The 14678-nt window shown below is 42.2% G+C and overlaps 1 protein-coding gene across 1 annotated transcript in view; it reads right to left on the reverse strand.

The window, feature by feature from the left end:
* Positions 1 to 3464: 3464 nt before the first annotated feature.
* NFE2L2 (NFE2 like bZIP transcription factor 2) overlaps positions 3465 to 14678 on the reverse strand; it is a 39442-nt gene continuing 28228 nt past the window's right edge. Inside the window, exons 2-5 of the mRNA XM_062188318.1 lie at positions 7054 to 7320; positions 6379 to 6468; positions 5567 to 5758; positions 3465 to 5167 (exon numbers count right to left, since the gene is read on the reverse strand). Coding sequence (XP_062044302.1) covers positions 3947 to 5167; positions 5567 to 5758; positions 6379 to 6468; positions 7054 to 7320 — 1770 coding nt within the window. The 3' untranslated portion in view covers positions 3465 to 3946. The remainder of the gene's footprint in view (positions 5168 to 5566; positions 5759 to 6378; positions 6469 to 7053; positions 7321 to 14678) is intronic.

The following is a 14678-nucleotide window of genomic DNA, read 5'->3' on the forward strand; positions in this document are numbered from 1 at the left end:
ATAATAGCAAAAATAATTTTCCTCATCAAAATTCTTAAATTTAACCAATGAACTCCCGTTTTTACCTAATTTTATGTAAAATGGAGCCTATACCTATCTTCAATGAGTCTGAAGGTTAAATGTGATAATGAACTTGGAAGTTTAACCTAGTGCCAGCTTCATGGTATCTATAGTCTTTGTGGTTGTAGTGATGTGTATTGTCTTAGGAGTATCCTGAAGCATATGTCAGATTAATAGATGGAGGAACTATGCCTAGAGGGTTTGTCTCAGAATCATGCTTTTCTCCCCAGTTCTCAAGTATTATTAACATCCAATGGAAATTGAAGCTTGTGATAAAGATCCATAAAATGGGAATAATTTTGTATATGCTTTGTGGACTAATCACAGAAATGTGGGTATGGCCGGCACCGAGGCTCAATAGGCTAATCCACCTGTGGTGCCGGCACACTGGGTTCTAGTCCCGGTCGGGGCGCCAGATTCTGTCCCGGTTGCTCCTCTTCCAGGCCAGCTCTCTGCTGTGGCCCGGGAGTGCAGTGGAGGATGGCCCAAGTGCTTGGGCCCTGCACCCACATAGGAGACCAGGGAAAGCACCTGGCTCCTGGCTTCGGATCAGCGTGATGCGCTGGCCACAGCGGCCATTGGAGGGTGAACTAATGGTAAAGGAAGACTTTTCTGTCTCTCACTGTCCACTCTGCCTGTCAAAAAAAAAAAAAAAAAAAAAAAAAAGTGGATATGATAAGTACATCTGAGCTGCTTCCTTCCCCTCAAAAACAGGCTTGAGAAAATGGGTTTTAATGCAAGCACTGTCATGCAGTTAGAAGATTTCTAGTATAGGGGCCTGTGTTGTGCTGTGAGGAGTCCCCGGTTCCGATCCTGGCTGCTCCCTCTTCCAGTCTAGGTCCTTGCTGATGCACCTGGGAGAGCAGCAAAGATGGTTCATGTACTTGGACCCCTGCACCCGTGTAGGAGACCAGGATTGAGTTCAGCTCCTGGCTTCAGCCTGGTCCATTCCCGGCTGACAGATGCTGCCACTGGAAGAGTTAGAGTGGATGAAAGACCTCTCCCTGCCTCTCAAACTGATGTTCATACCCACCTCACTGTTTTGCTCTATGGGGTTGCTGCCAAGATTCTTGCCACTCCTACTCTCACTTTTGTCCAAGGATAGGCATTTTATTCATAATGTCCTGAGGTTGGAAAACTATAAATCACTACCTTTTATTTGAAAGGTTGAGTGACAAAAGGAGACACATCTTCCATCTGCTGATTCTATCCCCACATGGCAACAGTAGGGGCTGGGTCAAGCCAAAGCCAGAAGTCGGAACTCCGTCCAGGTCTTAAAGGGAGCGGCAGGGACCCAACCACTTGGGCCATTTGCTGCTGTTTTCCCAGGTGCATTAGCAGAAAGCGGATTGTTAACTGGAGCAGCTAGACCTGGAACTGAGCTCTGATAACGGGATAACAGCAGCATAGTGGGCACCTGAACCCACTGGAACACCAGTGCTGGGATTTGGAAGAAATTGACACAAACAGAAAAATACTCAGGACACAGTCTTTGCACTGGAATCGCTGAAACCATTAGTCCAATTCATCTTCAACTGAGCTTTCCAGTCATCTAAAATTCTTTTAAGCGGATTTTAGTAATTTCTTGTTACTTGTAACCAAAACAATCTAATACAAGACTGAAGAAAGCTGACATACCATTACTATAAGCTAGACAGTATTTTCTGTGGAGTTGTTCAGTATACTGTTAGCAGGTAAGGAACCAGACCTGAGTGCAAGGGTGAGTTACTGGAGGTCAGTGTAGGAATTGACAGCAGCAAGCCCAAATAGTCTTGTTCCAGGGCTGGTAGACCTCTATATTGCTCTTAGTGAACTATTAGGATTCAAGTAAATTATTTACATGTGACACTTATTGTAAACATACATACTTAAGATGCTTAGGTGAAGCAGTGAATTAATGCCATGAATGGTTTATTGGAAAACAAATTTCCCAAGGATTTTGAGGGGTCTGTTTTTGTTCCTTCAGTAGGTCTAATCTCTGTCCAGACAGGAGAACTCATTTTTCCATCTCCATCCTTCACCTCTATCCCTGGGCACCTCAATAATTGACATTCAAGTCCCTGACTCTCTTTCTATCCCATATTCACCATATGCATTTTATTAGAAAGTCAACTTTAGTTCTACCTTTGAACTAACAAGCTTCCTTGTTTTCTCTGCTACCAACCACCCTTATTCTCAACACGATAATTTTTTTTTTTTTTAATCTGAAGGGCAAAGAGAGCTTTCATCTTCTGGTTCACCCCCAAATGCCTACAACAACTGGATCTAGGCCAGGCTGAAACCAGACTCCCACCTGGGTGGCAGGGACCCAAGTAGTTGTTGAGCTACCACCTGCTGCCTCCCGGTGTTATTAGAAGGAAGTGGAATTGGGAAGTTGAGCTGGGACTTGAATACTGACATTCTTAGTATATAAGCCACCCAGAAGGGCACTTTTTTTTTTTTTTTTTTTTTTTTTAAATTTGAAAGGCAGAGCTGCAGAGGCAGAGAGAGAGATCCTCCATCCTCTGGTTCACTCCCCAGATAGCCGCAACTGCTGGAGCTTAGCTGATCTGAAGCCATGAGCCAGCAGTGTCTTCCTGGTCTCCCACATGGCACAAGCGTGGGAGGTACAAGGGTACAAGGATTTGAGCCATCTTTCACTGCCTTCCCAGGCCAAAACAGAGAGGTGGGTCAAAGTTGAGCAGCCAGGACTCCCAATAGGTGCCCACATGGGATGCCGGCACTGCAGGCAGCTTTACCTGATAAGTCACAAGGCCAGCTCCAGAGGGGCATCTTGACTGCTGTGCCTAACGCCTACTCCAGATAGAGACTTATGAAAACCACTGAGATGTTGCCTCAGGTTACCACAGCCAATAGTTCCCTAGGCAGATACAGTTCTGCCATGTCTCAAGCCCCATCCTCAGCCACAGTGTCTCAGCCTTTGGGCTTGCTGTGTCCTTTCTCCATTGTTCCTAGCTATCACAATAGCTTGCTTTCCACAGCTTTTAATGTTCCATATAGCCTTAACTTAATCCTGTTTTGAGTTAAGTTTCCTTGTCTTCCCAATCCCTTTCTCCCTGACAATGTAGTATTGTTGCTGTCACTTCTTTACTAGAATGTAAATTCTAGGATGGGGATGTTGGTTTTGTTCATATTCAACACATACATCTACTGATGTAAACAAATGAATCTGTATTTTCACATAAGTATGCATTTTCCTTGGTTGAGATGTACCTGATGTTGAAGACAAAAATATCTTCTCAATATAGTTTATTTTTCTATAATCTTGGTATCAAAAACTTAGTATAAAGTGCCTTTTATATTCTTTACATTTTCAAAGAAAACATTCTGGAACTGCAAAACATCTGAATGTGTTAACTGAATGTCTTATGGAAAATACTGTGTGAATAAATCCAAGGAAATAATTCAACAGTCACAATATGCCTTTATTAGTACAACCTCTTTAATTATTTTTGCCACAGCTGAACAATTTAATATAAAAATGCCATTTTTTTGTTCATACAGTATTTATTAAAAAGTACATAGTGGTTAGTTTTGCACCAATTTACTTTTAGCCAGATGTCATATTATCATCATACAAATCTATGAATGTAACAAATGAGATAAGAACAGTATAAATAAGTTTTTGTAGTATTTACACTTACACAGAAGCTACTAATCCAAATGGTGTCCTAAAAAATTAACTTTACAGTTAAAGTGAAACTGCTGATTCAACATTGATATTTTAATGCTTTAAAAAGTTTCATAGTATTTTCTATACTAGTTTTGGCTATAATTTTGCATAGAATTACTTATAAAGTATATTTCTGCATTTCACATCATAGTAGGAGCTTTTAGTAGGACAGTACAAACAACACTAGCTCAGAAAAGGCCAAATTCTCCCTCTCTAGTGTTTGACATCTGGCTTCTTACTTTTGGGAACAAGGAATACATTGCCATCTCTCGTCTGCTGCAGGGAGTACTCACTAGGCGAGTACGGCTTCCCGTGCTCATCCCGTAACATGCTGAAGACTTCCAGATACAAGGTGCTGAGTTGCTTCTTAAGGAGGTGGAGGCTTTTGTCATTCTCTCCTTTTTCTTTGAGCAATTTTTCTTTTTCATCTTTTAAGTGATCTAAATCTTGCTCCAGTTCTACTATATTTTCCAGTTTCCTTTTTCTGCAATTCTGAGCAGCCACTTTATTCTTACCTCTCCTACGTATATCGCGAATTAATGCAAGTTGTGCTTCGTTGAATTGCTCCTTGGACATCATTTCATTGAAGTCATCGACAGGGAGGTTAATGATTTTCTCTACAGGGAATGGGATATGAAGAGCTTTTGCCCTAAGTTCATCTCTTGTGAGATGGGCCTCCAAGCGGCCTGAATGTTTGTCTTTTGTGAATGGGGTTTTTCGAGGACCGGGACTCCCAGGCGTTTCTTTCTTTGGTGTGTTTTCACATTGGGAATTGTGCACTGGAGCACTGTACCCCCCAGATGGTGACAGGGGTTGTACTGTATCCCCAGAAGAATGTATTGGCTGTGTTTTAGAAGCATTCTGTTTGACAACCCCATGGGTACTGTCTAGTTCTTCCATTTCAGAATCACTGAAGCCAAGTGGTGTGTCTCCACAGATAGAAGATTCCACTGAGTGTTCTGGTGATGCCATGCTGGGACTTGTGTTCAGTGAAATGCCAGAGTCAGAGTCGGCGAATTCTGTGTTTTCGGGGTGGTTCTGGTTAAAAGCTTTACAAAGGGATAGGTCAGAAACATCAATAGGTCCATTTAGAAGTTCAGAGAGTGACTGGCTGATGGGAGCAGAGGAGGACATGCTGTTGCTGACACTGGGTTCAGCTATGAAGGCAGCATAAAATTCATCACCAAAATCTGTGTTTAATGTGGCATCTGAATTCAACGAGTTCATGCTCAGCTGGGTGGGGTCATCTGTGGAGAGGATGCTGCCGAAGGAATCCTCAAAAGCACTGAGAAAATGCGCACTGCAGTTATCGTCTTTTTCCAGTGAGGGAGCCGACGAGTAGAAATGATAATTGTTGTCAATTTCTGTCAGTTTGACTTCTGCACTTGGAACCGTGGTAGTCTCAACCAGCTTGTCCTTTTCAATATTAAGACACTGCATGGGAAAGAAGTTTAGATGATGTAAATCAAGATTAAGTACCTTTAGTAGCTGGTAATCCAGAACTGATGATTGAGTTAGGTAAACTCACTCCCTATCCAAAGTGTTCTGTGATTCAGAGATAATTCCCATTTTTACTAGTGACACCATTGCATACAATTTTCAGAGTTCTAGATCAGACTTCAGATTTACAATGTTCTGTCCTTAAGCTATCCAGCCTATTTAACAACAAAGTACATCTTAAGTGAGCATGGGTAGCTTTTATGAGTAATTTCAAAGGACTCTCCAATCCTTCCTTTAAGTAGGTGACATGTAAATAACAAATTATCAGGATGACTAATTCAAAGGTGTTGAATATAAAATAGCATGTCCAGTACTACGTTAGATCTCAGTTACCTGTAATTCTGGAATGGATAATAGTTCCTCCCAAATTTGCTCAATGTTCTGTTCCATATTGTTTAAATCAGCAACAGCTACCTGAACAAAAGAAGTTTCAGGTGTCTGAGCCTGATTAGGTGCAGTGAAGACTGGGCTCTCGACGTGGCTGGGAGTATCAGGAACCAGTGACTGAAACGTAGCTGAAGAAACCTAAAAGTGACAAGGTATTTATCTCCATGAGTCTGCCATCAATGGGAGATGAGCAAGCTCCAAGGCGTTATCACAACACCTTATATTTCTCCACTCACTGACCATTATGACCTCTATTTCTACAGAACAAGTATTTTTTTCTACCCAACTGACACCAAATTTATTATTTTCTGGCTTTTTTTAATCCTATGCATTTGAAGGTAAACATCAAAATGGGTAAGAACTGCATTGGGATTTAATTTGGACCTATCTAATATCTAGTACAGTGCTTCAAACACAATAGGCTTACGGAAATTGCAAATTGAACAAGTCTTGTTTGTTACCCAGCTTGCTCTTCACTCACCCAAAAAATTTATAAATACTTAAATACTTATAGCAAATAAGTTGCTCCATAGTTGTGCCGACTGATGTTATTGGATACAGAAGTAAAGGTTTTTGGTTCCGTATTGTATGATTTTTTTTTAATACCTATCTGCTGAGGTTTACCTGACAACATATTTCCTTGATTAGAAATTTCCTAATGTTTTCAATTTTCTTTTAAATGGAAACACAATAAAGGATTTATACAGGTTACATTCGGTGTAGTTAGGGAGTTTTGCTATTACCCAAATGTTGTATACCTCATTGTCATCTACAAATGGGAATGTCTCTGCCAAAAGCTGCATGCAGTCATCAAAGTACAGAGCATCTGGTTTGGGAATGTGGGCAACCTGGACCAAAAGCAAAGACATAAAGGAAGAAAAACATCGTTAAATGTTCCGTTGTCAAGCTCAATAATGATGATTTCAGGTTCATAACTGATGTTCACAGAATGTTTACAATGTAGTTAAGTAACTTTTACTTTACAAATCACTTTGGTACACAGACTTGAACCAGATTACCTAGGACCAAATCTTAGCTACCCTGATTTCATGAGTGGTCTCGGCAAACTGTTTTGCCTTTTTCAGCTTCACTGCTCTTCTGTAGATAAAATGTGGATATGACACTTAATCCACTTAGTTGTGTGGATCATCAGTTAATACATGGTTTTAGAGCAGCCACAGTACCGTAAGTAATCCCTGCCACCAGTTCTGTTCCATCTATTTGGTCCTAACAGGACATTTCTATCATTTACAAAGTTCTTTTCATGTAATAACCCTGTAAGGGAAGTGTATCAGGTACTGAACTCTTCAGGAGGCTGGCAGGGTTATGAAGACACAGTAAAAGGCAAAATGAACTGAAGAATACTTTAATTCCTTGGTCAATATTTCCTTAAGCCTTGCCACAGACTTTCCCAAGACCTGAGTGCTCTGTACCTGGGAGTAGTTGGCAGATCCACTGGTTTCTGACTGGATGTGCTGGGCTGGCTGAATTGGGAGGATTTCACCTGTCTCTTCATCTAGTTGTAACTGAGCGAAAAAGGCTTTCTCTTGCTCCTTTTGGAGTTGCTCTTGTCTTTCCTTTTCAAGTTGTTTCTGTTTTTCCAGCTCATACTCCTTCTGTCGCTGACTGAAGTCAAATACGTCTCGACTTACCCCAAGATCTATATCTTGCCTCCAAAGTATGTCAATCAAATCCATGTCCTATGTTTAAAACAAAAAAAAGGAGAGAGATCATGGTTAAGATGGTCCACCTAAATTAATCCACATTCTGCCATTGTTGATGGTGGGGGAGATTACAAATGAAATCTGAGTAAGAACACAGATCCAGTGTTTTAGAAGAGCACTGTTCATTTCATTCAAAGAATCTGCACATTAAAAACAACCTACAAACATACAGTCATCCATTGTAATCACAACGTGCTCTGGCAGATGGCAGAGATCACTAAAGGGCAGTTACAAATGTTGCCTATTAATGTGTTTGAATTAAAAGAATCTCATTCTTGTTTTACAGAATATAGACACTAAAGCAACCATTCCAAGCCACTGGCTTATTATGAGAAACAGGGTTTAGAAAACATGGCTGAATACATGGAGTCTTTAAAGTTGCTCAGCAAATACCCAGTTTACAAGATGTGTGTGTGTGGGACAGAGAGAGAGACAGGGAGAGAGAGAATCCAGCAACTATGAACTATGATAACTCTTCGTCATTCCCCGCACTGGACTGGTTATCTTCTCTGCATCATTCTTGCTACTCTTCTCTGTGGCTCACTTATTAAAAGTTTCCTTTTGACCTAGTTTTTGTTCCTGAGGCACAAATAAGATGGTAAACAGAAGGACTACTCAAACACTGGCAAGGGGTACTGAATATCCACCAGGGCTCCTTGAGAAATTCTAAAAAACCCTCTTTAAAAAAAAAAAAAAAACAAAAAACTGGGGAAGGAAGGGTTGATGATACTAAGTTTATGATACAGGGAGATTCTTACAAAGAGGGAATTTTAGTTTAGTAAAAGACATAGGAGGCAATTTATATGAGCAAGCTAGGTCTAGGAACCATAACCACATCCAGATTTTCCTAACCACAAATGTGTCAAAAAGCATTTTTCCTAATCTGTAACACGTACAAAATTTAGGTCAGTTTCCATTTAGTAATCTATCCTGAAAATAATAAAACGAGGGGCTGGTGTATTTAATGTGGTATATAGTGGGTAAAGCTACTGCCTGCAACACTGGCATCCCATATGGGTGCCAGTTTGAGTCACGGCTGCTCCACTTCCCAACCAGCTCTGCTAGTGGCCTGGGATCTGCAGTGGAAGATGGATCAAGTCTTTGGGTCCCTGCCACCACGATGAAGCTCCTGGCTCCTGGCTCCTGTTTTTGGCCTGGCCCAGCCCTGCCATTGCAGCCATCTGAGGAGTGCACCAGTGGATGGAAGATCTCTGTCTTTCCCTCTCTTTCAAATAAATTAATTTATTAAAAAAAAAATAAAATGAAATTGAAACTGGAAAAGGAAATCAAAACATAGGAGAGTAGGAGCTGGAGCCCCATGGTCAGCAGATTCAGTGCGCACTTATGTTAAACTGCACTTCAGTTCAGCTCATGGTTGGCAGCGCCGGACTGCCTGGTAGAGGTCAAGAGCTTTACTACTTTCAGCCTCCCAAGGACAAAATAACATGGCTGTCGCTTCAGTGAGCAGTTGGGCTATTTTTACTCAACAAAAGAGGAGCAAGCCAGCTGGGTGCACGGCACCGGCCTCTTCTACCCTGGAGTAATGAAAGTTTGGTGCTAGACTACTAAATGCTATAAAACCCTGTTCATAGGGTTCATCATCATTTTAGCCTTGAACAATATGTGGTTATAAAGCCCACACAGAAGATATAGTGAAAACACTACCCGTAGCTGTCTAGGACTGGCTAGGGTATACTTAATTACTTTTGAGCCACATCTACCAAGGGCTCCTATACTCCAAGCACTGCATATACAGACAAAACCTCAAAACAACCTTATAGAGACAGAATAGCCCCATGTCATGGCTCATACTGAGGTTTAGAAAGAACTCGTAGAAAGTGCCTGAGCAGGATTTACACCCAGGCAGCTTTACTCAGAGGTTTATGATTTTTAGCTACTAACCTGCACTAGAAATACAAACTTACAAAATCTAGCTATTGACAAGATATAAAACCCTTTGTAGAATCTATACTTTGCCTTGACATCTTGGTGGTAAGAAGTGGCTAGCTTACTTACTGAAGGTTAGATTAAGCCTGTCATCTGGATTGGTTTCCTGGCCAGGAGCAACAAAATGGCAATCACACAGCATTCAGCCATTCATATATAGCTACCTCAGGGGTTCCCCAGCAAACATGAGAATAATTTCTGTCTTTTAAAAACTGTTTCCATTTTAAAAAAGGATTTTTTAAAATTTATTTGAAAGACTTACATAGGGAAAAAGACAGATTTTCCATCTGTGGCTTCACTCTCTCAATGCCTGCAACAGCCATTCACATGGGAGACCAGCACGGGAGTTCCTGGCTCCTGGCTTTGACCTGGCCTGGTCACTGCTGATGCATGCTTTTAGGGAGTGAACCAGTGGATGAAGAAATTCTCTCTCTTCCTCTCTCTGTCACTCTGCCTTTCAAAACAAACAACCACCAACAACACACACACATGAATACAGTGCTTTTTCAGACAAGAACTGAAGTAGCACTCAAGAAGTTTATGTTGGAAACATCTGCTCACAAATCTGACTTTCCAAGTATCCCAATATCCAGCCCTCATGAACTGAGGGAGAACCTCCCCGCTATAGCTGTCAGTGGCAATCACACCAAGAGTTGATAGAAATCTTTTTTTCCTCTTTCCCTTCCTGCCAGATGATAATGTCTGGAGGCTTCAGGTGACTTCTGCCACACATTTAGTATAATTATTCCATCCTACCCTACCATACAGATGTTGAGACATGTCAAAGAGATCTCTCCATAAAAGTGTAACAGATAACAGGCCGGCGCCGTGGCTCAACAGGCTAATCCTCCGCCTTGCGGTGCCGGCACCCCAGGTTCTAGTCCCGGTTGGGGTGCTGGATTCTATCGAGGTTGCCCCTCTTCCAGGCCAGCTCTCTGCTATGGCCCGGGAAGGCAGTGGAGGATGGCCCAAGTCCTTGGGCCCTGCACCCGCATGGGAGACCAGGAGGAGCACCTGGCTTCTGGCTTCGGACCAGTGCGATGCGCCGGCTGCAGCAGCCATTGGAGGGTGAACCAACGGCAAAAAAGAAGACCTTTCTCTCTGTCTCTCTCTCTCTCTCACTGTCCACTCTGCCTGTTCAAAAAAAAAAAAAAAAAAGAAAAAGAAAAGTGTAACAGATAACAAATGCTGTTATGCATGTTGACAGCCACATGCTCTATTACCTGTTGGAGGTAAGACCAAACTCCAGGCCAAGGCTTATTAGGAAGCTGTGGACCTAACTAGCGGCAGCATAACACTGGGGCTATTCCAAACAGAACAGGCTAACATTTTCCAGAACTGTGGATAGCCTCATTGAAGCAATGAGGATGCTTGGTTCTTCCTCAGGGCAGGACACTGGGCACGTGTAAAATGTGTTCTGAATTTTTTTTAAAAAAGGATTTAGGTTTTAGACAGATTCTCAATTATTTATGAGGTTCTTAAACTCTTTACATCCCAGTTTTCAATTTTGTGAATATTTCAACTATATAGTATTTATTTCAGTGTTTCCATAATGGTGTATTTAATGCTCAGTTTAAGTCTTTGTAGGTGTCCCAAATATAAGATGGACATAATGGATTACTAAGAAGCAATCTGGGGGCTGGTGCTGTGGTGTAGCAGGTAAACCTCTGCCTACAGTGCCAGCATCCTACATGGTATGCTGGTTCAAGTCCTGGCTGCTCCACTTCTGATCTAGCTCTCTGCTATGGCCTGGGAAAGTAGTAGAAGATGGTCCAAGTCCTTAGGCCTCTGCAACACATGGGAGACCAGGAAGAAGCTCCTGGCTTCGGATCAGCACAGTTCCAGCTGTTGCGGCCATCTGGGTATTTAACCATCAGATGGAAGACCCCCCCCCCCCCCGCCTCTCTCTCTCTCTCTCTGCTTTTGCCTTTCTGTAACTCTGCCTTTCAAACAAATAAATATTTTTTTAAAAGATTTTATTTATTTATTTGAGAGGTAGAGTTACAGATAGTGAGAGGGAGAGACAGAGAGAAAGGTCTTCCTTCTGCACCGATCCGAAGCCAGGAGCCAGGTATTTCTTCCAGGTCTCCCATGTGGGTGCAGGGGCCCAAGGATTTGGGCCATCTTCTTTTTTTTTTTTTTTAACTTGTATTTAATGAATATAAATTTCCAAAGTACAGCTTATGGATTACAATGGCTCCCCCCACCATAACTTCCCTCCCAGCCGCAACCCTCCCCTTTCCCACTCCCACTTCAATCCCATTCACATCAAGATTCATTTTCAATTCTCTTTATATACAGAAGATCAGTTTAGTATATATTAAGTAAAGATTTCAACAGTTTGCACCCACATAGAAACACAAAGTGAAAAATACTGTTTGAGTACTAGTTATAGCATTAAATCACAATGTACAGCACATTAAGGACAGAGATCCTACATGAGGAGTAAGTGCACAGTGACTCCTGTTGTTGACTTAACAATTTGACACTCTTGTTTATGGCATCAGTAATCACCCTAGGCTCTTGTCATGAGTTGCCAAGGCTATGGAAGCCTTTTGAGTTCGCCGACTCTGATCATATTTAGACAAGGTCATTGTCAAAGTGGAAGTTCTCTCCTCCCTTCAGAGAAAGGTACCTCCTTCTCCTCCTTCTTTGATGACCTGTTCTTTCCACTGGGATCTCACTTGCGGAGATATTTCATTTAGGTCTTTTTTTTTTTTTTTCCCCAGAGTGTCTTGGCTTTCCATGCATGAAATACTCTCATGGGCTTTTCAGCCAGATCTAAATGCCTTAAGGGCTGATTCTGAGGCCAGAGTGCTGTTTAGGATATCCACCATTCTATGAGTCTGCTGTGTATCCCGCTTCCCATGTCGGAGAGATCCATCATTTTAATCACTCTTTCCACATATCATTGGTTATTTTGCTTCTTTTGTATTTGATAAAATTCCCATGTACTGAAACCAACCCTGTACCTACTGCATATCTGAACTACACAGGCGAATGTTGCTAGAGGAATACACAGAGCCATGTAACTGCTCTTTCAAATACAAACTTGAGCCTCAAAAGCTAATACTACTCAAAAGGTAATACTAATAATACACTGCTCTGACTTTCCAACTCTTTGGGCACTTCTTTCATACTTTTTGTCTCCTCAGTCTTCCACACTGGCTCCATCCTTACACCCAGCCAAAAGAACTACCTCCCATTTTCCTAATCAGAGGTACCCTCTACATTCCCTCTTCTCACAATGGATGAATTGTTCTTGTCTCAAATTGTTAAGTCAACAACAGGAGTCACTGTGTACTTACTCCTCATGTGGGATCTGTCCTTAATGTGTTGTCCAATGTGAAGTAATGCTTTAACTAGTACTGAAACAGTATTTTTTTAATTTTTTATTTCATAAATGTGAATTTAAAAAATGCAACTTTTGTATTGTTGTGCCCCCCCCCACAACCTTCCTCCCTCCCGTGGCCCTCCCCTCTCCCTCTCCCATCCCGCCCTTTATCGAGTTTCATTTTCAATTACCTTCATATACTGAAGATCAACTTAGTATATACTAAGCAAGGATTTCAACAGGCTGCACTCACACAACTGCACAAGGTATAGGGTATTGTTCGACTAGTAGTGTTTTTACGTTTCATAGTAAAACACATTAAGGACAGAGATCCTACGTGGGGAGCATGTACCCAGTGACTCCCGTTGTTGATTTAACAATTGGCACTCTTATTTATGACGTCAGCAATCACCCGAGACTCTTGCTATGAGCTGTCTAGGCTATGGAAGCCCCTTGAGTTCACCGACTCTGAACTTGTTTAGTCAAGGCTGTGTCACAGTGGAGGTTCCTTCCTCCCTTCAGAGAAAGGCGCCTCTCTCCTTGATGGCCTTGAAACAGTATTTTACACTTTGTGTTTCTGTTTGGGTGCAAACTGATGAAATCTTTACTTAATATATACTAAATTGATCTTCTGTATATAAAGATAATTGAAAATGAATCGATGTGAATGGAATGGGAGAGGGAGAGGGGGATGGGAGGGGTATGAGTGGGAGGGAAGTTATGGGGGGGGGGGAGCCATTGTAATCCATAAACTGTACTTTGGAAATTTATATTTACTAAATAAAAGTTAAAAAAAAAGTGGGGGTAAGTTTAGGAGCAATATGTGAGTAGGGGTCAGTTGATAGACTTCAGATAATATTAGGAAGGATTAGCTTTAGATTTGGGCCATCTTCTACTGCTTTCCCAGGCCACAGCAGAGACCTGGATTGGAAGAGGAGCAGCCGGGACTAGAACCAGCACTCATATGGGATGCTGGTGCCACAGGCGGAAGATTAACTAACCCACTGCGCCAAGACACCAGCACCATAAATAAATTATAAAAAAAAAAAAACCCCCCAGCAATCTGAAGATGTAATTTTGATGAATGCTGTGGGTGGTTTTGTTTTTCCATTGGTGTGGCTGGGGTGGCGATGGCAGTGGTGCCCTCGTATATTTACAGTTTCACATATGCTTTTCCGTACAGACGTAAACATCCATTGAACTGACACTCAGTTCCTGACTACCCTTCAATGCACAGCTTCAAGTCAATAGGACTTATTTACCCATTACATGATCAGAGTGGGGCACCTCAGTGGGTCCTCTGCAACTTGAAGCGTGCTATTCTCGTCACCGGACCTGAAAATACACTGGGCCCTGCGAGATGAGAGGTTTCCAGGGCCCCTGCTTGCTGTCTCCACCAGGAGTGCTACCAGGTCCAGCAAGCGACAACAACTCACTGTGCACAAGCAGGCAGGCAGCATTCAATGTAATCACAACAGGACTAAAACAGGTTTCACAGCATGCGGAGAGATCTGCCTCTGCAGTTTCTACTTTGAATTTGCCCAATGTTTTTCTTGCTGTGAGTGTTCCTTAAAAGAAAACAACAGCTTAAAAGAAAAAGCTGAGTTTTAAGCAACCCCTTTGGACTCCTGCTCTACAAATGTAGGACGCAACAACAGGTGGTTTCTGGTCATGGCCTTCATGTGTCATCCTGTTACTTGGATTTTCACATATGCTTCAGAGGAAAAGACCTGCAGAGGCCTGCCACTGGGTGGAACATCCGAAGGTTTGTGTAGAAAAGAACAGCAGAAGTGTGTTACCCCTGGCCTGTGCTGGGAGGCCCACAGTCCCGGCCATGGCCAACCCAACAGGCAGCAATCATTTCCTGTAAGGAACCCTGTGACTGGGCACATGATTTACTCCTGAAATGACCCATCTCTCCGCAAAAGTCCCACAACATCTAAGAGGAAATAATAGTTCGGGTGGAGCCCATAACAAATGAGAACACTGGACAGAGGGGAGGGAAGCGCGTGAAGGAGAACTAAAACTGCTCTTCTGCATACAAATCCCAGGC

Source organism: Lepus europaeus, chromosome 1 (genome assembly GCF_033115175.1).
Source record: "Lepus europaeus isolate LE1 chromosome 1, mLepTim1.pri, whole genome shotgun sequence".
NCBI classification, from domain to species: domain Eukaryota; kingdom Metazoa; phylum Chordata; class Mammalia; order Lagomorpha; family Leporidae; genus Lepus; species Lepus europaeus.